Here is a 20,878-nt window from a genome sequence, read left to right as displayed (position 1 = left end):
AAAGCTAATATGAGGCTCCAGTAGCGCAAGTTACATCATTCAAGTAAGTATTTTCCAAACTGTCTTTTTAGGATAAAAATCTCGACAAATTTTGCTTCTATAGACTCCGCAGAGGGAAAACTACACAATGAGTTAAGTTTTTACTAAAAAGACTTTAACTTTAGAAGATACTTTAGCTTGAATAGCTCAGACTGAAGTCGACCCGGATGACTGAGAGCCTTCACAGACAGACTGAAGTCTAACAACTTCATAAGGGATCATTACACAGAATAAAGACTGTCCCAATCACATCACATTGATATTGAAATTTAGGAGGGGATGCGTTTGTGGCCAGTAAGGAAAACAGGAACAATTGCAGTGAAATGAGAGTATTGAAGTAAATGTGGGCCTGTGAGTAGTTAAAAATGTGACCATATCATAATCTATACAGGCACAATATATATGAATTAATACATTTCACACTGAGCAGACAATGTTCATTCAGTTTAAGAAAAACTTCTGACATTTCAACCTTAAACATGTCAAATTTTGTCACTCTAGCAAAATATTCTAATTACTTCATAAGAGGCATTTCTAGCCTGTTTTTCAGCATTTCACGTTGGTACAAGGATTTAACTCCCTTGTTCTACAGTGCCATGTTTAGTGAAAGATAGTTACATTTCTATAATAAAACATAGTTTACCTCATGGGCAGTGCCTCAGTAGGATTTTTGATGTGTCTTTACCTCCTGTCAATGCAAGAACATGTTTTAGGTCAACTAGCATTGTACATACAGTCACAACAAAGAAACTACTCACGTAAGGATGACTTTGCCTTTTTTTTTTATTTACAAGTGCTGAAAAAAATGACATGGGAGACAACCAGTGCAAAATCTGTACATAAATTCAGTTGCAGGTTTTCTTATATACATGAGTACTGAACAGGAACGTGAATACACTCTTTCTGTCATGCATGTAACAGAGTTCACAACACAGCAAAAGACACGGTGTAAAGATGTCTGATTTAGTCGTAGTCCGTGATGCTCGGGCTGCTCGTTCTCCACAGGAAAGGTGGGATGATGACGAGCCGAGACAAACTGCTTTGTGAGAACAGACTGACAGAGAGGATCAGGAGCACAACAGAAGAGGACCCATGACTTAATCGATACACCCTCCAAGACATTTCACATAATTAGTCATGGGGAGTTACTACAGCAAGTTAGAACACACCAGAATTTTTGGGTAATGGCCCACAAGTCCATACTGACAAAACAACAAGGCAAGATTCAGCACATTTCCCCTGAAATGGAAACGGGGGGTAGAATAGAAAAAATAAATCCCTCTTGACGGGCAAAAAGAAAAAACAATTCTTTCAAGGGAAGTTGGAGGTAAAGTGCATAAAAGCTTAAAATCAAAAAGGTGGGGGGGGCCCAAAAATTAAGAGGTACTCCACTAAAACTTGCAGCACACACAGCTTAACAATGGAGAGAGCAGCTATCAGGATTGTCAGGTCAACTGTCTCTCCAGCTTTGTTCTACGATGGCAGACACGCGCTTCTCGTACTCCCGCTTGTTCTCCTGGTACAGCTGAGCTGCCTGGCTGTTGGCGGGACTGTTGGGGTTTGGCTCATCAAGCAGGGACTGGAAGAGAAAGAAGAACACTCAACATGAGAAGTTTTAGTGGCAAATAAACAGAACAAACAGAGTAAACCTTTTCATCTTTTTAGTCAATCAACAGAGCACTAATCTGCATCGGTTTTGGTACCCGATACATTTTTTTGAGCCTGGAACCAGCTTTTCAAATGCGTTTTTTCTGATTTACATAGTATTCTTTGATTAGAAGTAAAGATCTTTGGAGAACTGTTGGTCTGACAAAAAAAGACACTACATGGGCTCTGGGAATACAACCAAAGCTCTACTTGGAGTGATTAAGTCTTTTCTATGCGTTTGTCTCTCTGTCTGGTTGTTTGTCTCCATCCATCTCTCTCTTTCTGCCTCTCCCTCTATCCCACATTCTCAGCCCATCCGGTCTTGGCAGACGGCTGTTCACCCATGACTCTGGTTCTGCTCAAGGGTTTTCAAGGTCTCTTTTTAAATAATACTATAAAGAGTACAGTCTGGACCTGCTCTATTTGTTAACTGTCCTGAGATAACCTTTGTTATGATTTGCTCGATATAAATAATGATTGATTGACATAAATGGATCCTACAGACAACCGGTACACACAGCCGTGCCCCTTAACATCATATAGAAAATATCCCTGTATTTACAAACAGATGCCTGATCTTAGGTTTAGGAAATATTTTTCATTTTAAACCTCTTATTTTCCAAAGTAAAAGACTTATTTTGCACAATTTTAAATGTTTCTTAAATCAATAGCAACTTGTGGACAAGCTTTTATTTTGTCGGAACAAAGAATATGTGGTGGTTACAGCTCTGTTTTATATCACAGTGAATTGATACGTTTACTATGAGGTGCTCATGCATTCGTAACAAATATTGTGTTGTTCAACATTTCTTACCTGGATAGATGTAAGAATAGAGGACACATCATAAGTGGGACTCCAACGGTTCTGTAGGATGTCCAAACATATACTTCCATCTGCATAGACTGTAATTAAAAACACAATTAAACACTACCCACAAATATCAACATTATAATGTGCCAGGAGAGAGGACAGGTTCCTTACCATTTGGATGAAACATCTTTGACACAAATCGTACTGTGGGGGGTTTGTTGGGGTATTCTTCTGTAAACTCTACAATGAGTTTAAATGTACCTGAGACAAAGACAAGAGACACACAAACAAAATATTTATGAGCAATTTAACTTGACGGAGTGCTGAGTGGTTGCTGGTGAAAGTATATCACAGGTATATTATTTGAGTTTAACTGTTGCTTTTTAAATGAGAGTGATCACTTTAAATCTACAACAGAACAACAAATGACCCATATCCATGTAAACATATTGCAAATAGGGGGTTTAAAAGTGTGTAAGTTACTATGTTGTCCATGCAATATAGTGACAATATGCCATACTGCATAAAATAATAAATCACGAACACAGTAAAATACTTACCATCCTCAAAAGGAGTTCCTTCAGGGCTGTAACGTTAGAGAAAAAAAGATCTTTTGTCATTAATTTTGCCCTTCATGCACAAATATACAGCATATGTAGTTGGAAAAAATCTGTCCATTTGCAATACAGCCGAGCTTCGAGTCTTACCCAAATATGACTGCATTCCACACCATGATGTTGTTTTCCGACGGGGCACCACTGACACCAGCTGGAGGGTCTTCTTGTAGCCTTCAAAAAAAAGGAAAAGAGAGTTATAGCAGAACCTCTACACTCAACGGCGTCTCTCTACATAAAATTTGAAACTACCTGCCAAAGTGGCTGCTGGCAAATAGACTGGACCACCGGATAGAGTAACCAGACTCAATTGCGACATTAAAAAATGTCCGTGCCAAGAATCATGCACATATTGGTCACTGTAATTTATTTTAAACAACCATGGCACATCTTAAAGTTTAATCAGCAGAGATAAACATTTACATTATAACTTACTAGCAACGTGGCGACTACAGAGACCCTAACATTGTGGCCACTTTAAAGTCCTAGCTAATTTTGAATTTATGGGGATAATTTAAGTTTTGACGTGTATTGCAGAAACTACAATTAACGACAATAATGAACACAATTCAAATAGTTTTCCACATTCCCACAATGCCGGTAAACCACATGCCCTGTCTACAGCTGCACTCAACAAACCACTCCCAATACCTGGAAACTGTCCAAATACCTGCCGGTCAACGTCACAAAGGTGCATCAGAGTTTTAAGTACTAAAGTCTGATACTCAAACAAGAGATCTAAGGTTGATGAAATTTACAATGAGATGAAAACATATTTGAGGACGCTGAAATAGCGAGGCCTGTATGAATTGAGATGTGGATGGTATTAACTGCTCATATAGGCAGACAGCTTGTTTCGAGTTGAAAGAAGACACGTTTCACTTAAACAATGAGAACTACAGTTTGATTCTAGAAAATTCAGAACACACATTGTGGCTTCCGCTAAAGCTTAATGATTTTATCGCGTTCAACACAATGTATTAACCAAAACTATCAGGATACAAACAAACTATAAATCACTAGTTCACTTTCGCAAAAACCTTATGTTTTAACATAGCCATTGTAAGCCAACGTTAGCAAGCAGCGTAACCTGCCTGATACTGTATTAAATGTAACAGAAACGACAGGCATAAATTCACAGACGACTTACGCTAGATACACAGCAATAATGTGTTTTGCCGAAGGATAAAATGTCCAACCGGCCACTTGCCAAGGACATTTAAATTCCAAATACTTATAAAGAGTTAGAAAACAGCCGTAAACTGTGACAGTAATCCAAGTCGACTAACACATTAGCATGTCTCAGCTAGCACTGTTAGCTTCTAGCTACCGGTTAGCTGTTCTACATAATCGTCGATATTTCAGTGAAATGTTACAGGTTGAGACAAACAAGAGACGACCACCACATTATTGTACGTTTGATTTTAACTGAGGAGACTCGTAAATCAACGGGTTGACAGTTACAATTTAAAAAACTGGTAAGCTGTGCCCGGCTGACGAAAGCTATGCTAATGTTAGCTGTTTTTGACAAATCATAGTATCGGCATCGACATAATTTTTGAGCATCAACTCACCGTTTAAAATCTCTCATAAGTCTTCTTCTAGCCGGGGTTGACATGGCTTAACTTGTGGAACACGTATTAAAACACTGATGCGTTGACGGGGGTTTATTTTATAAAAATGTTATGTCGAATTAAATGGATATTTGACACTTCACAGTTACTCTGGTCACGGTCGCCCTACGCCTCCCGTCGCTCTCTCGATAATCCTGACTCTCTGGTTAGCCCAGCTAGGTTTACAGGGCGATACCACAGCAAGGACAGAGCAGGGGGGAATTCGTAATGCCAAGTTAAACATAATTTTCTGACACCAAAAATCATTACTGGAATTCTGAGAGGTTGACTAAACATGTTTTTAAAAAATAAATTATGCTATTAATTACCGAGAAATATCCCCTAAAACGTTGTTTTACTTATCAAAACTTGTTTCTCTCCCCCATTCTCATTGAGAGCGTCGTCCGTCAGGGGGCGCGGCCACAGTGACGTAGTGTTTGTGCATTGCACATGAAGGTCGGTTCTGGTGACAGGTGACTGTTGTACACCACTGAAACTGTGCCCATACACGTGAGGCCAGAGTGGGGCCGCCTCGTCTGCTCCATTTAGGGCAGTATTCTGGATAAAATAGGCTAACCAACACTCTGATTTATAGGTCATAAATGCATCTTAAGAAATTTACGAAAAACTTATTTGTGCAAAAGGTGGAATCAAATATATGTAGGAGAGAAAGTTTTTTCTAAAATAGTCTACTATTTTGACAAGGTATTATGTATGCATGTGAAGGTTTAACAAATATATAGTGAAGAATCCAACTTTGGCAAACCTTTCTTTAATTAATAATTAGTAACATGGCATGTACTTGCATTGTTTTTAATAACATCAAGAGGGAGGGACCACTGCATTTTTAGTTGAGACAGAAACAAAATTTAAGTATTGGCAATATTTCAATACAGATTACTTTAACGTGTATCAGAACAAGGCTATTTACAGCTTTACAAAACTTTAACAATAAGCTAAACAAACATTTTCTTTAAACAACAAAAACACAAATCCATTTCTTTAACTTCATCAGTTACAAATTGGAATCCATCGACAACAATGGGCCTGCCCTTTCCAACAACAAATGATACATTTAACCAATGAATAACTGGACCACTCAATGGCTTTAAGGCAAATTAATTCTTGTTTAGCCGTACATGATATTCGGACAAAGAGAACTGCCGCTCAGCTAGTTTTTGTGCACTTTAGGATCCATGGTAAAGAAGCATGGTGCTGAAGAAGGCATGATCATACAACTGCTCTGCTTTCACAGACTTCTGGTGCTCCACCTGGCTGCCTGCGGTGCTGTGCTCACATGAATCACTGTAGATGAGCTGCCCGTGGAGGATTTCTGCTGCTGGTTCACCCCCAAATGGAAGCTGTGCTTGATTGTGACCATTGGAGGAAAAATCCTCACAAGGTCTCTCACCTGCCACTGGAAATAAAACACATTGTCAAAGGGTATACAGACGATTCATTCGTGACCATATTCCTGCTTCTGTAAAAATATAACAAGGGGCATGAAAAACAAAACGTGCTGGATTTTATTTGTTTTGCACAACTAAATAGGAAAAAGTTTAGAAGCCATTATGAGCACTTTTCACACATAGTAGACATAAAGTTTTTTGGGGGGATTTCCCCTATGATTAAAGTTGGATCAATAAAGTTCAAAATACATCCGAAAGCCTTATGTAATCCCACAAGTTTCGACCTGAGACCTTGTTTTATATAGGTCACACCCTGCTCTGTGGTTACTTAGTGTTACGCTTAGTTCTGTATGACACAGTGACCTAGTTCTTCCTCCACAGAGGTATTTAAGCTGTTGCGTCAAGTCAAGAAACTCTTGTGGCATGCCAACAGGTCTGGAAGATATAACACAAACCCAACATAATGAGCAGAGTCGTTTTTTAGACAAGTTTAGTCTACTGAAATGTTTTTTACATTTTAAACCCTGCCATGGAATTCATCTGAAACTGATGCCACTTTTTTCACAGGCCAGCATAAATGCAGGCCCCAACTCTGTAGACAGGACTCTCACAGATGAATGAGATTTCACTAAGAAAACAAAAGTCCACCACAGTCACTTTTATAAAATTTATCAACATTTAATGAGTTCACACAATCAAGTACAAAGCTTTACTTGCTCGGTACTAAGCATTTGAAGCATTTCAAATTGAATGACTATACACTCAGACTTTCTGGCATGTAAAACATAACTCCAACATGAAATAGTTCTACAAAATACAGAGAGAAGAAAGAATTTCCCTTACCAGTATCTATAAAAGTTAAAAATAATGTACATTAAGTTATCGTTCAACTTTTCGATGCAGCTCAAGAAATAAGGCCTTTTGCACATCCATGCAAACTTTCTTGAGCAGTACTGCGTATTAGTAACTGATTGTAAAATGGCCAAATACTAAGTCCAAATCAGAAAGGGTATAATCATGAAAACATACAGCTGTGCAAGCCCTGCTAGTTGCCTAAAAAAACGTTGCTAACACGCACATTAAACATTCACCATACTTGAGAGTCAAAGAAGCTCACAGCCAAAATACACGCAAAGGAAAACAGAATAAACAAATTCCAAGCCCGTGGACCGCTATGTCTCAGTACATCTACAAACTACAAAAAGCTGCACAGTGAATCGTTTATAATTTACCAGCTACATTCATGTTGGGATATGCTTTGGCATAAAGGTTATTCTTGAATACAAAACAGCATCAGCTAACGTGTGGAAGCAGATAACAGGAGACATTTCCTCAGTGTTAATTAAAGAGTGCTGAGGCACTCTTCCTTTTTACATTAACGTTATCAATCGAGCCGTCGTTAAAGTCAAATATTTACTTTCTTTACATCAGCTGGGGAAAAATATATATTTCTAAAGATCATCCAATCACCACTCGGATAAGACATTTTTCAGCCATCTGGGATGAGCATGTCACAGAATTAATCAATCCACACGGAAATTCACGTCCCAGCACAAAGCCAACAGTAACCTGTTAAGGTGACTTGCAAAATGCATTTGACAAGTAATAGTGACAACTGTTATGAAAATGTGACCAGCCTTTGCACTTTTGACACTACCGTGCGTCAAGGGAATGCCAATAACTTTCGCTATATAGAATGTTTCTTTTTAATTGTGCAAAACAAAACTCATCTGTTTATAATAAACCTAAAAAATACAGTTTTACACGACAATTATCTGAATAACTGGACGGATGCATTGAATATAACTGTATAACAAAGAAATCTTGATATTATATTCATCCGAGTATAATCAGGAACATGGAATAGTAGAAATACAGAGCACACACTGCTATTCATCTTTCAAATGGAGCTTACCAACAAAAACAGGTGTATTCCTTTGTGCATGTAGTATGCACAAAAGGGACATAACCAGACAATACCAAAAAATATACTGCACAAATGGAAACATTAGTGTGCGTCTGCACACACGCGCACTCTACAGGTAGGCGTATGAGTTGGTGCAGCGACAGGGGGTCTGCATTGACGCCACAGTGATGACCTCCAGCTCTTTAGCAGCCTGGCTCGACCTGTCCCGTCCCCCCTGGTCCTCACTCTGCTCCATGGGCCCCGGCCCCTGTGGTGGTGCAAACCCATTCAGCCCAAATGCAAAGGGTCCTGGCCCACCTGAGGTAACAGTTGCCGCCAACTCCATGCTCATGCTTTCCATCTGGGCCTCTCCAGCACCACCCAGTGGCCCATTCCCATTCAGCAATTCTGGTGGCATGCCCAGACCTAAGAGAGAGAAACACATAGAAAATAAATGAAATATTTGCTTCATTTTTAACTTAAAACATAAGTCTATCTCCTGCTGTTCCTGCATCTATTTTGAAGGCCAGTATGCCCTTAGAAATTACCTCAGCCTCCCCTTGTTATATAAAGTCAAACACACAAACATAGAGGTAACCTGGAGCAATCTGTGCTCTGAAATAATGTGTATTTGTCTGAAGCAGCCATGTTCAGTAATGTGGTGCATGTGAAGCAGTCTAAGCAAATTGTAGATGTTCAAGCAGAAATTTTCTTTAAAAGAAATCTGGAAATAAAGTGAATCTAAAAGCAACTAAAAATAGATTGATGAGTTTAGTGCCCTACCATTAGGTCGAGCTTTCTTCACTGGGTTGGCCTCCATGCCATCGAACGACCTCTTTCTGTTGGGCACGCCATTCAAGAAGCTGCGTCCCTGGATGTTGGGGTGAGCGTGGCCCCCGTTCTGGGTCATGCCATTCAGAAAAGCCCCGTTATGGGACTGAGCCATGTTTTGTTGGAAGTTCTGGGCATTGGAGAGAATCTCAGCGCACTCCTGGAATCCCTGGGCGTGGGCCAGGTCAGCAGCAGTCAGCCCACTGGCATTCCTCATACTGCACAACAGGAAAGAGGAGTGTTAGAGACACTCACTGTACGTTTTGTTTACACAAATAAAAAAACAAACAACATAAGACACGCCCAAACGCGCACACAAACAAACACGCACGCATACAGACTCATTAGGCAGGTATTCACACACATGGACAGACACATAGATGTATAGAAACAGCCTGTCCTGCTCTACCCTCTCACATCCTCTTCGTCATCTTCATGAGAGATGACGACTGATCCTTTTGGATCATTTCATCTTCCAAAGAGCTTTAATCTCGACAGTTTCCAAATTATTCTGGAAACACGTCTGCTGCCAAAGGACATGATTAAGACAACTGAAGATGTGCACCTGCTCCTTTTAATAACCTGACAAACTGGACGGGATGATTTTCTATCAAAAGATCCGATGAAAGGAGAAGTTTCTGTACTCGATGTGAAGAGCTGTCTTCTGTGCAGGACAAATGCGACGTCCAAGAAGGATTAGGCAAAGGGTTTAAGGCCGTAGTCATCCAACAAGAGACTTTGTGCAAGGATTTCTGCATCCGAATTCCATCCAAAGATGTAGTCCTAACTTCAAGCTACAAAAATAAGTGGTGCAAATACCTGCATGAATGTCCACTGTATATGGTGTGCGTGTAAAGTGGGAAGCTAAAATGGAAAACAGCCGATAGTAGAATTCTTCAGAAGTACTCGATCAGAAGTTCATCATCCAAAGGAGGCCAGGATAGAACAGAGATGCATCTTCTGTGGAAACTCCACAAGTGGAAGAACGAAACAAGGAACTTCAATCTTTGGAAACCCAGTTGTTGTCTTCTCTTGGGAGGGTGAGGCTGAAAGGAACAAGTCTTCATCTTGTTTCAAGAAAGATGGATGAGAGAATGAAAAATAAGAGAAACAACCATAATTAATGGAGGTGTTCGTACAACCATTCATAACTCCTACCTTTACTCCTTTTGTCAGTTGTGTTAATCATGTCCAGTTGCAGCAGGAAAAAAGTGATTTTCTGAGTGTAATAATGAATGAGCAAACAGAGCTGTCATTGCTTTATAATTATCAGACTTGTAAGTGACACTTCTGTATGGAAGTAATTTCACTGGAAAATAAATCCTCGATGGATGAATCGTTTTATCAAATCTAATAAATAATAGTAAATACATTTAGAGTTAACTTATCTTTATGTTGTTGCTGCTGTTCTGAAGTAAAGGTCTGAAACCGTCACTTTTCTGACAGTCTAACGCAGACTAATAGAGGCCCTTTAGCTTAATGATGAGACTTTCTCTCCTCTCCATTGGCCGATTACTAAACAATGCTTCACTTGTTCTGCGTCCAAATGTCATCGCACAGCAAAATGAGTTCTGCGAGCAAACAGCGATGTCTTTGTCAGAGAAGTGGGACTCTGGCCCGAGTCCAAGCCTGTACCTACGATTACACATGTGACAGCGAAAATGAAAATGTCACCATCTACAGGCTGTTTCATATACATGTTAAGAATACTATATGTGCATTATTAGGGATAACAATTAATGACTAGACTATGTTTTATTTAAGCATCTTCTGTGAGTTAAAAACCAGGTGACTTTGACTTCCACACAGTGAGGCAGACGTTAAAGTGAACTGCTCCTGTTTGCTCATTCATCTGCTTAAGAAATTGTTCTCTCTCTGCATTCTTTATTCTGAACAGCAAAAGTAAAACATTTCAAGAACTAGTGCACATGAAAAAACATTTTATGAAGAATTTAAGATTGAAAAAACAAAAACAAAATTAAAATCACACAATAACTTGTTGAACATTACCCGTCCCCTTCAAATTAACGCTTCCAAAACAGGATTCCAATAGACTGTATTTATATTCAGTACCGTTTGGTCATAAGGCAGAAGGACTGGTCTCACTCTAAGGAATATAAATGCTATTTAACTGTCCTACTCTGGCCTGAAGTTTAAATCACAATCAACAGTTTAGCACTATAAAGACCTGTAATCAAAGTTTGTCTCTTATCAGAAATAGTGCCCTGAGAAAATCATTCTTTACTGCAAAAATCTAATGTTTTATTTTATAATTTATTTAACAATTATATACATTTATCTCTCGCCCAATGACGGATGAGATAGGCTCCATCCCCCAGCGACCCTGACCAGGATAGGTAGTATAGATAATGGATGGATGGATATATTAATTGTAAACCTTCCATATTAAACGCAACAATAAAGTACCTGTTGTCCAGAGGCAGTCGATGGTTATGTCTTCAGCCTCTGCAGCTACATGTGGTCTGACCTCCCACCCACTCATCTGACACACTTCCTGTCAGTTATTCAACCCGTAAACAATTTCACTCTCATGTAAGGGAATAAAAGATCTCTTTTTATTGTCTGAGCTGACCTCCATTTTTCATGGCTTTGACTAAAAGCGAGCAAGGAGGGTTTCATGTGCTGTAGTGTTACAACAGCAGGTGTTGAAATTGGACACAAGGTGTCAAGAGTGTGGGCCTTTTCAAATAAGTTACTGCTTCTTTTTCTGCTCAAATCAGATGTAAAATGTACATATGAATATTAAAAAGCAAAAACATTTCCCTTTACAGTTTGTCGTTCCTCTCCCTTCAACCGTTTAGTGTATTCAGTACATTTTGCAGCTTCCCCTAATATATAATTTGTCTTCTTCCACCTTGGATTATCAGATAACCCTTTATAAATGTAAATCAAATTTTCCCTTACATCATCCTAATAACTGTATTCCTTCAGTGAGACCAGACATCAACAGAAAGCACTGATCCAAAAAGAATGGATAACAGAGTTTTGTTTTAAATGTATATGTTCCGGTTTGGTAGAGAAATTTCAAAGGAAGCGTTAATTCTTTGTAAATGCCTGGTATGCTTTGCTTTTCCGTCCTAAGCACACAATATGCATCTTCTCTAACTATCGTCTAACCTTCCTGAGGCAGCCTATTATCATGCTACATGTTGACATGGGACTCACGTGATTAAACCTGTCCATATAAAGGGCTCCTATGGTTAGTTGACAAAATCAAAAACAAAAATCATAAAATAAAAACAAAAGACTAGATACAGGAACAATCATGGATAATAAGCAAAGCATGCAGGTCTAAAACTTTAGTTTTGATTCATAAAAAACCTAGCATTAAAACCAATCACCGCAAGAAATACCTCAACAGTTTGCCAGTGTGTAGATAGGAAGCGATAGTGTGAACACTCAATGCCACAACAGTGCGGCTATCCCAGGGAACGGGGCAGACTCAGCAGTGTCTATTCTCCCCCTTTCTAGGATTACTTGAAAAAACCAAGTCATTTCCAATTCAATGGCTGCAAAACATTAAGATGTATGGTTCGGATTCTGTTAACAGTATAGAAAACGTTTTTTTTGTAACTTATTGTCACTTTCATAAAGGAAAAGGTGACAAAGATTAGATGTCAAAACAGACTATGATATTGTATAGGGTTAATACTGTGACATACAAAAGAAAACATTTCTGTGTAAAAAGTAAAATGACAGTGAAAACCATTGCAACAGGATGATTGTTAGCATTACACAGTATATTACATGATGCTACGCTAAGCTAACCCATCCCACTGTGCTGCTATAAGCCTCTATCTCTGCAGTCTGCACTTCTCTCGTCACCGGCAGCCTCTAAACACTTCCCTACCTGCTGCTAGCTCGCTAATGGACCATGTTTACACTTTGAGGCTCATGACAACCAATAGAAACCCTTTTTAAAAAACCTGGAGAGAAATTAGGGAATTTATTTGTTGTTTTTTCAAATCTAATTTATTAAATATTAGAGATTTGTTTTTAAATTGAACTTAAAGATCTTTCCTATTGAGTTGAACATTGATTCAAACATTAGAAGTGTGTCTAATTAGGGTTAAAGTGGCGATAAGATGAAAGAGGCGAGACCACGTTCTTCATTAAAGCTGGAAAAGACCACATGACTGTTCCGCTCTTGCTGAAGTGAAACGATCCAGGAATGGTACTTTCTGTCCCAAAGGAAAGTTCTTCTCATTTTGTCATGGAACAAAGATAAGATATCTCTTCTTCTGGATTCAGGCCTTTCCAGTGAAAGCGAGCAATCGCAAGGAAAAATCCCTGTGTGTGAAAATGTAAATATAAAAAGGGACAAAGGACAAAGGTGGTCAGGCCATAGCTTAAGGAAAAATGTATAAAACCTTGATACTAGAAGAGTTCAGTTTTGAGTTCCTCGTTCCTGAGTTCTGCTCAGCCAGTGGTTTCATATAAATGTTTAAAAGCTTCTGAGGGTGAAAGCTTTCAAGCAGATCAGCGGCATCAGGGCTCTGTCAAACCCACAGACAGCCATCAGATGCTGTTAGGCGATCATTGATCATCTGTGGCCTGTAGTTGCTGTCGTGTCCTGAACCACAGTCAGCTTTCTCTGGCAGCCATTTGCCTCACTAAGTGTGCTGATTCAGTGGAGGGGGCAGATGGTGAGAGAGCTCTCTGTTCTGCTGCTCCGCCTAATGAATCAGCGATGGATCCATTTACTCTGAATTCTCCACCCTGTTTACATCCGCCTCTTCTTTTCTTCCTCATCAAGAAAAGAGGAAGAAAATGCCGATAGAGAAGAGAAGGAAAAGCAAAGAGACTTATTTCCTCTTAGTGGCAGAAGATGGACGATATGAGGTGGAATAAGGTGATACAAAGTGTTCGATCGAAGACTCAAGAATCTTCCAAAAAGGACTCAACAGGCTGAACGTTTGCATCAATGTTTCCAACAAGTCGAAATCCTGAAAGTTAAATTCCCGCATTGTTCATATGACGCATTTAATCCTTTTTTGTAAGAAGCAAAAAATACTTTAGCATCGCCATTGAAGGTTTTATTTTGAGTGTAATTGGAAAACATAACTATTACTGTTGATTTGATTGTATTTTGGATCGCTCTGTAAGTGACTGCCTCCTCTTTACAGATCTAGAAGTGGTAATATTTGATTGTATTTTTGCTTATTGTTGCGTTTGTCATTGAATGCACCACAGTGCATGTTGTCCGTCATCCATACACATTGCAATCTTGTTGTGGACGGCGGTGAAGAGGTGCTTCTGAGATGTGAGACATAAGGAGGCTTAAAGATGTCTTCAAAGGTGAAAGAAAGCCGCACACACTTACGGCCAGCACGACGTCGAAAGAAGATTGAGAGAATAAAAGTTTCCATTAAAATGTGATGTTACAACGAAAATGGATATTTATAAAAAGTGATAGTTTGAACCTAGAATTAAGGAAATATTAATGAAGCTAAAATAAAGTTTTGGTTAGTTAGTTCTACATTTTAATGTCCGACTTGTATAATTATTTATTGGAAGATATGGTAGCAATTCAATATGTTTTTCTCTTACCCACTGACTTTTCTGCATTAGAATAAAATATTTCAGGATAATAATTTGACCTGTAAGTATGATTTTAAAATTACTACAAAATTTTCATTGAATGAAATTTCACCATATTTTACCTACCCCGGCAACAATGCAATAAAATATAGTTACGATCCAAAAAGCATAATAATTTACTAAACATTTGCTTAAGCAAATCAGTTCAATCCTACCTCAAAATGTTACTTTACTCTTTAAACAAACTGAAATGATTTGCTTCTGTTTGTTGTTTTGTGTATGTTTATATTCATAGCCTTAATGTCTAAGCACGCAAGACAATTATTTGGCTTAAGATAATCTCTTTTTCCTTTTTTTATAGTATCAATATGGAACTATGAGTGAGCACGTTTGATATTATTGGAAGTTATTCATTAGACACATCTTATTTAAGAAGATAATCCTTAATTATATTGTCATGAGCCTCAATCCCACATTATGTGCCTGAGTTGTCCCCCCCTTACATTTCTGGGTCATAAGTTATAAGAAAGTAACTTGATAACAAACTAACTAAATGCAATATCTGTCATCTGCAGGGGAAAAAATTCACATATCATTTTCATCATAAACATTCCTCATTAGCTGATGACCAAATGCACATTACAAGACCTTAATTACTAAGCATTACTGAGCGTTTTTTAAACGTGTCAGCATGAACACATGGGATACAATTTGTTGAAACAGCAAAATCAACCGGGGGTTTCTGAGGCATAATAATTAAAGGTTGAATTTTGTTTACAGTTAAATAAAAACTACTCTTCTGTGGGGATGAACAACACCAAATAAATACAAATTACTATTTTATTTTAATCTGTGTTTTTTTATGTCACTTGGGCCATTTAGTCCAATCAAAAACACCAAGGAAGAGACTAAATATGTAAAATTTAACAATCAAATTAAAAAGCCTGTTAGCATTGGTATCATGGGAACCAGAGATAACTGGTCAGCAGGACTGGAATTCCCTCACTCCTCATTCTAACTATCCAATAAAAAGTACCAACATATTATTTTATCTCTGAGAAGTTTTCTTCTGATATATTTGCTGTGGTCAGATTTATAAAGACCACTAAATGACCATTGTTCTTTCTTTGATGATGGGTTAAACACGCACAAAAGCCACAAATGATAAACTGTGCATCTTCAAACTCCCCGGTTGTTTTGCGTTTCTAGGCATCAATGGTTTCAGAAAAAAAAGCGTACAGCTTGTTGCAAAAAACGAAAGTTTATCTAAGCTAAAAACTAACATATTTGTCATTTAAATACTTGACTGTTTGATTTAAATATGCTTCCATGTTTAAAGTTATCTTCATAGAATACTGTATCTTTTGCTTTAGAAGTAAACCTACAAGCACTTGTTACTCAAGCCAAACAAACATGAACTGCTTTATGAACCTGTAATAGAGTTTATTAACAAGCAGTTCAAAAGGTTATGTTGCATATTTTACTGGCAGTCATAACACTGAGTGCTTACTTCATTGAGTTGACAGACAGGTGTGACCTTTAGGAAACAATAGCTGATCTGCGCAGACATGTAAGGCTTAAAAAGAGATGCACATTCATTTGTAATAGTTTCACTCTCATAATGGTGTTTGGTCTAAATTTAAAAAACAGGAAAGATGGGTGGCGTCTCTGATGCCTTTGTTCATGCTTCAGGTGCGGCAACAATAACAAAGTTTCTTCTACAAATGGAAAAGCACAAAGGGAACTGTCAACCCAGAAAGGTGTGGCTAAACACTACCAGTGAGGTTGATTATTTTTGCACGTCTTTAAATACAACTTGGTGGCCTGAGCTGGTTGTATGATGTAGTATTCATCCAGTATTATCCATTTTATATATCTTTATCTTCTCAGTAGGAAGAGCAGCTTTCTGTATCTTTGATAGGAATGACGTCTGTTTTATAAATACCAAAAAAAGCAGCAAAAATAGACCTGTCATAACAACTAATCTGATGATTCTTGTGCAGTCTCCTTAAAATGTGAAGTACGCAACTACTTATGTATTTTCATTCTCTGCAACAGAAAGTAGCCTTTCTAAAACTGACATTAAAGAGCTTCGTAAATAGAGGAAATGTGCATTCGGTCATCTGTTCAAACTGTCTATGTAAGACACTAACCAAAACAAATGTTAACAAAGAAAAACACACTCTAGACTTAACAAAGATCATGCAATATGGCCTACAAGGCTAAGAACAGTTCATCAACCTTTACATTAAGTTGCCCTCTTGTCTGTGTAATAACTGTGCTTGATCACCAACCTGTTAGTTCATTCTAAAAAAGGCAACGTGTCGGGTGAATTATTACTTTTCTTAAAATGTAGCTTTTTCTCAAATCATAAAAAGTGTCTGCTGAATGTAAAGTAAAAAGTATCCTTATAAATCATTCTCTGAGAAGTTAATATGTCTTTGCTACTTTTATTACACACAGAGGGCAACTTAACGCAAATTGTTGCAATGATAAACAACAATTTCAGGGATTATCAAAATGTCACATTTTCAAGGGAGCACCACCAACTGAATAGATATTTTGAGACGCATCTCTTGGTCGAACTGTTTTAAGCTTAAAGAAACATCATGTATTTATATAGCATCTTTAGCACTCAGTAACTAAGGAGTTTCATGCTGACTAACAGCAACTCTTACTTTACAATCCTTGCAATTGAACCAGCTGCACAACAATGTTTATTAAAAAGCAGCTGACGGGAGAGATATGAATGTTTCACACAATTATGTGATGTACAATTTTAACACCAAGACTAAATGTACTAAAGCATTGGTGTTATGTTCCATGAATATTATCGTATGAATATTAAAAAGTTATGCACAAATCTTAACAATAGGTCCAGCACTGTTTACAGTTATACGTGGTACACAGCCTCATGTAATTCAGTGTAAATGTACCATTTAAAAGAGCAGCTTCTTTCTGCCTGTGTATGTGTAGGACAACCATATCATTAAAACATTTTTAAATATTTCTTTTGTTGTTGCATGTTTCATCAATTGATATGCGTTTAATTGGATATTCAGACCTTTAAAGTTAATTTACTTTAATTTAGAAACCCTAACTTCAAATGGTCATCACTGCTCTGATTTGACTTTGGTGGTGATCCCTTGCAAAGGTATAACTGAGGTGTTGGATAGTACAAAGATAGAGGAAAAGAAATGAAGACGCAGATCTGATCACAGGACTTACTCAGCTTTCGCTCCCTGAATCAAGAGAGCGTTGATACACTCCAGACTGCCCGCACGAGCAGCCTTGTGGATGGGCGTCTCACCCACATAGTCCTGAGTGAGGATAGGAGACCGCGGTTACACGCAGGGAAGCATGACTGCATTGTGCACACGAACAAGTGGGAGCCAAAACACTTTGGAGTTTTTAATCAAATATACCTCCACAACTGCCTCCTTCTGCAGCTTGTGATAATGGAGTATGAGTCTACAGGGGAGAGTCTGAACTTTTCACCCAGACTTCACCACTTGCCACACACATTTACAGTTGCGACTTATGAGTGTAGAAAAAAAAATCAGGAAGCTGCCTCTAACCACTATGAAATGTGGGACGTGCTCAGCAACCCAAGAGAGGTTAGGTCCCAAATCCAAGATTTTCTTCAGATGTTTATTTCAGCATATGCTGAGTAATTTCAAAGCCAATTGTTAGAAATGCGTTTCAGGATGACGTCAAGATGTTATGTCATCATGACCTACTAATCTGATTTCTCTCAGTAGTGCAGCGGAGCATAAAATAGATCCTGGTGCATGGGTCTGTGTATGAAAAACGGTTCGAGAGCAAATGCATCTGAAAAAGTGACACATAAACATAATCCCAATATATGTCAGGTGGAGTAGTAAGTAGTAACAGTGCACTGAGAGGGTCTGACCCCACTTCAGAGTGATCCTCTTTGATGGGATAAGTCTGAGCTCAGCCTCTTGACTGCTCTACTCTTAAATCATGCATGTGTACCTCTGCCTGTACTGAGAATTAAATTGGTTTTGTGATTTGTTGAGTTACATTTTTAGTCACTTATACCGTAGTCTACAGTTTGTTTGTAATGTGCTGTTTACTTCTAGTACAGTCAGTATACTATGAGCAGGATCATGTTTACATGTATCTCTCCAGGAAATGTCAACAAGGAACATTCCTGCAAACTCACCAGTCAAGTTAGGGATGATTTTAAAACGTAGCAAAACCAAACTGTTTCATTTTGACGTGTACTGTACAGTCTGCAGGCATGTGTTGAAGGTGTATCCAGGGTCTTACCTGTCTGTTAATTTCTGCACCTGCTTGAAGTAGCCATAACAAGCACTCAGGGTGGCCCCCAAAAGCAGCGATGTGAGTGGGTGTCTGGGCAAACCTGGAGGTCACCGCATTCACACCACAGCCCACCTGAACCAGACGCATCACGCACTCCAACTGTAAAGAGATGAGCAATGCATAGACAGTCAGGCTGATTGTTTTGAGGAATGTGCAGTGATTCATTCATAGCTTTTGATAAAAACTACACTGGGCAGGTATAGACAAGTGTAGTACAGTAAATGGTTGGAGCAAAAATGCAACACCACAGTTTGGCCAGGCTTCAATGTCTTAGACTTAATGGCTCCTGCTGTGGGCTCGCATCCAATGTCTGTGCAAAATGTAGGCCTGCCCTTCCCAAAGTGTAGTTTGATAAATCTTAACACACGTATGTTTAGAAAAGGGCGGTTCTTTTAAAACGAGTCATTAACGTTGAAAGTTGACTACGAAATTAAATTTACGTCATTAATTTAACCTAAAAGCTTTTTTAAACAGATAACAAAAGTAAATGAAAGAATTGTGCACAGTAAAACGACTGTTGTTAAATATAATTAACGTTAAGTTCTTGCTAATATCAGTTTTGTTCGTTTAGGTTAGCTACGTAGTCTCAGTTAATCACTAACGTCTATTTTTCTTGTAGCGTTCCAAGTTCTTTATCAGTGTCTCTATGGTAACGTTAGTCAATATTGTTCCCGCTCAATGTTAGCGTTTACCTTTCAAATCCAAAATGGTTAACGTTATAACATTACAGAAATCGTACACCGGTAGATTTAATAAAGTATCCTTTAGCCATAGAGCAACATCGACTTCACGTTTGCGCTCCATTGTCTGCTTCCAGTTAATGATGGCTGCTTTTTAGTCTCATCAACTAACCGTTAAGGCCAACATCAGGAAATGGCCGAGCCGAGGCTCATGTCGGAGAGCGCTGACGCTCAAGTGGGTGAAAATGTCAACCAACAATATGAATTATGAGACGTCTGGGTCGTCTAAAAAGACAACCAAGCAAGTCAGCTACCTTTCCGAAATGAGCGGCCCAGTGTATAGGCGTCCAGCCGTAGAAGGTGTCCTCCACGGTGAGGTCAGCCGGGTTTGAGGTGCACTGAAGGAGGGAGCACAAGGCACCGACATCTCCATCCCTGCACGCCCGATGGAGGGGGAAGCGGCTGTTTAAAACCTCCTCACTCGAGAAACCAGACTCCACTCCCACCGACATTGTTGGAAAAACCGTGAAAAATGAAGAGTGACACCTTACTTCTAAACAACAATATGAAAAGCTATTGTTTTATTCCGGTCGCTGATGGGGGTGCCTGTGAATCAGGACACACGCCACCCTGACTGGTGTGTCTTTCTGCCTGACAACACAAAGAAGACGGGGCAGAGCACGCGCCGGAGCGAAACTTGAGAAACGCCGAGCTCGAGCAGGCTGTAAACTGCGGACTGGACTTCACATTCCTTACTTTTGTTACTCCCCTCTTATTGGAGGTTTAAGGACAGCTAGCATCTTTTGTGTTGCATTACTGCCATCTTCTGGAGATGGTCAACTCCTACGGGAAGCTCACAAAGCGTCTTCAAGCCTTTTTCATTTCCACCACATTCCAGTCTGCTTTTTATTTCCGCATTTCTCTCAATACCCGCATTTCTTATACATGACACATTATGTCTTTCTCAAAATTAGAATTCTATTTTGAATGTTCTAAAAACGCATTCCTATCCCGTGGCCTTCTTAAATTAAATCAGAATCAGGGTTTTTGCTAAGTAGGTTTACACATACAAGGAAGGTGTTTGGTGCAAAACATTTATAACAGAATTAAAATATAAAAATAAGTAAAATACTTATACGATTAAAATAGGCAATACGAATGTAAAATATAACATTGAAATTATTAATGTATTATTCATTTGAAATATGCTATAAATTAAGGTTTTATTATTATTATTATTAAAATGTATTTTCATTGCCAACGACTGTGTAAGTGTAATTATTGTGTTTATGACACTTATAAACTTCTTTCAAATTGAATGTCAATATATTTTTACCTCCTAAAGTCAGTACTGTAATTGGCTGGCATTGATTCTAAACTTCCTCGACCTCTAAACTACCTCTTGTTATCTGGCTTGAG

General features: G+C 38.6%; 2 protein-coding genes across 2 annotated transcripts; both read right to left on the bottom strand.

Annotated features, from left to right (window-relative positions):
- Positions 1-804: 804 nt before the first annotated feature.
- ube2al (ubiquitin conjugating enzyme E2 A, like) lies at positions 805-4,860 on the bottom strand. The gene is made up of 6 exons (XM_069663641.1): positions 4,686-4,860; positions 3,205-3,285; positions 3,058-3,083; positions 2,669-2,758; positions 2,501-2,589; positions 805-1,618 (listed from the first exon to the last, which is right to left on the bottom strand). The coding sequence occupies exons 1-6, from the start codon at positions 4,727-4,729 to the stop codon at positions 1,490-1,492; spliced, it is 459 nt and encodes a 152-aa protein (XP_069519742.1). The 5' UTR covers positions 4,730-4,860; the 3' UTR covers positions 805-1,489.
- Positions 4,861-5,480: 620 nt separating this feature from the next.
- ankrd10b (ankyrin repeat domain 10b) lies at positions 5,481-20,112 on the bottom strand. Its single transcript, XM_069662679.1, has 6 exons — positions 19,774-20,112; positions 18,726-18,878; positions 17,661-17,752; positions 8,823-9,088; positions 8,358-8,465; positions 5,481-6,141 (listed from the first exon to the last, which is right to left on the bottom strand). Exons 1-6 carry the CDS (start codon positions 19,969-19,971, stop codon positions 5,912-5,914), a joined length of 1,047 nt encoding a protein of 348 aa, XP_069518780.1. The 5' UTR covers positions 19,972-20,112; the 3' UTR covers positions 5,481-5,911.
- Between the last annotated feature and the right edge of the window lie 766 nt (positions 20,113-20,878).

Source organism: Semicossyphus pulcher, unplaced genomic scaffold, assembly GCF_022749685.1.
Source record: "Semicossyphus pulcher isolate SPU_LCO1_2020_fin unplaced genomic scaffold, fSemPul1.0.p SCAF_15, whole genome shotgun sequence".
NCBI classification, from domain to species: Eukaryota; Metazoa; Chordata; class Actinopteri; order Labriformes; family Labridae; genus Semicossyphus; species Semicossyphus pulcher.
The sequence above is the reverse complement of the archived record's forward strand: the minus strand, read 5'-3'. Positions and strand labels throughout refer to the sequence as shown.

Excerpts from the sequence above, each read along its gene's own strand:
- ube2al (XM_069663641.1), bottom strand. The coding sequence starts at position 4,729 with ATGTCAACCCCGGCTAGAAGAAGACTTATGAGAGATTTTAAACG. Across the intron at positions 3,084-3,204 it reads TGGAATGCAGTCATATTTGG|CCCTGAAGGAACTCCTTTTG; the intron begins GTAAGACTCGAA and ends CTAACGTTACAG. Across the intron at positions 2,590-2,668 it reads AAAGATGTTTCATCCAAATG|TCTATGCAGATGGAAGTATA; the intron begins GTAAGGAACCTG and ends TTTTAATTACAG.
- ankrd10b (XM_069662679.1), bottom strand. The coding sequence starts at position 19,971 with ATGTCGGTGGGAGTGGAGTCTGGTTTCTCGAGTGAGGAGGTTTTAAAC. Across the intron at positions 18,879-19,773 it reads GGGCCGCTCATTTCGGAAAG|TTGGAGTGCGTGATGCGTCT; the intron begins GTAGCTGACTTG and ends ATCTCTTTACAG. Across the intron at positions 8,466-8,822 it reads GAAGAAAGCTCGACCTAATG|GTCTGGGCATGCCACCAGAA; the intron begins GTAGGGCACTAA and ends TCTCTCTCTTAG.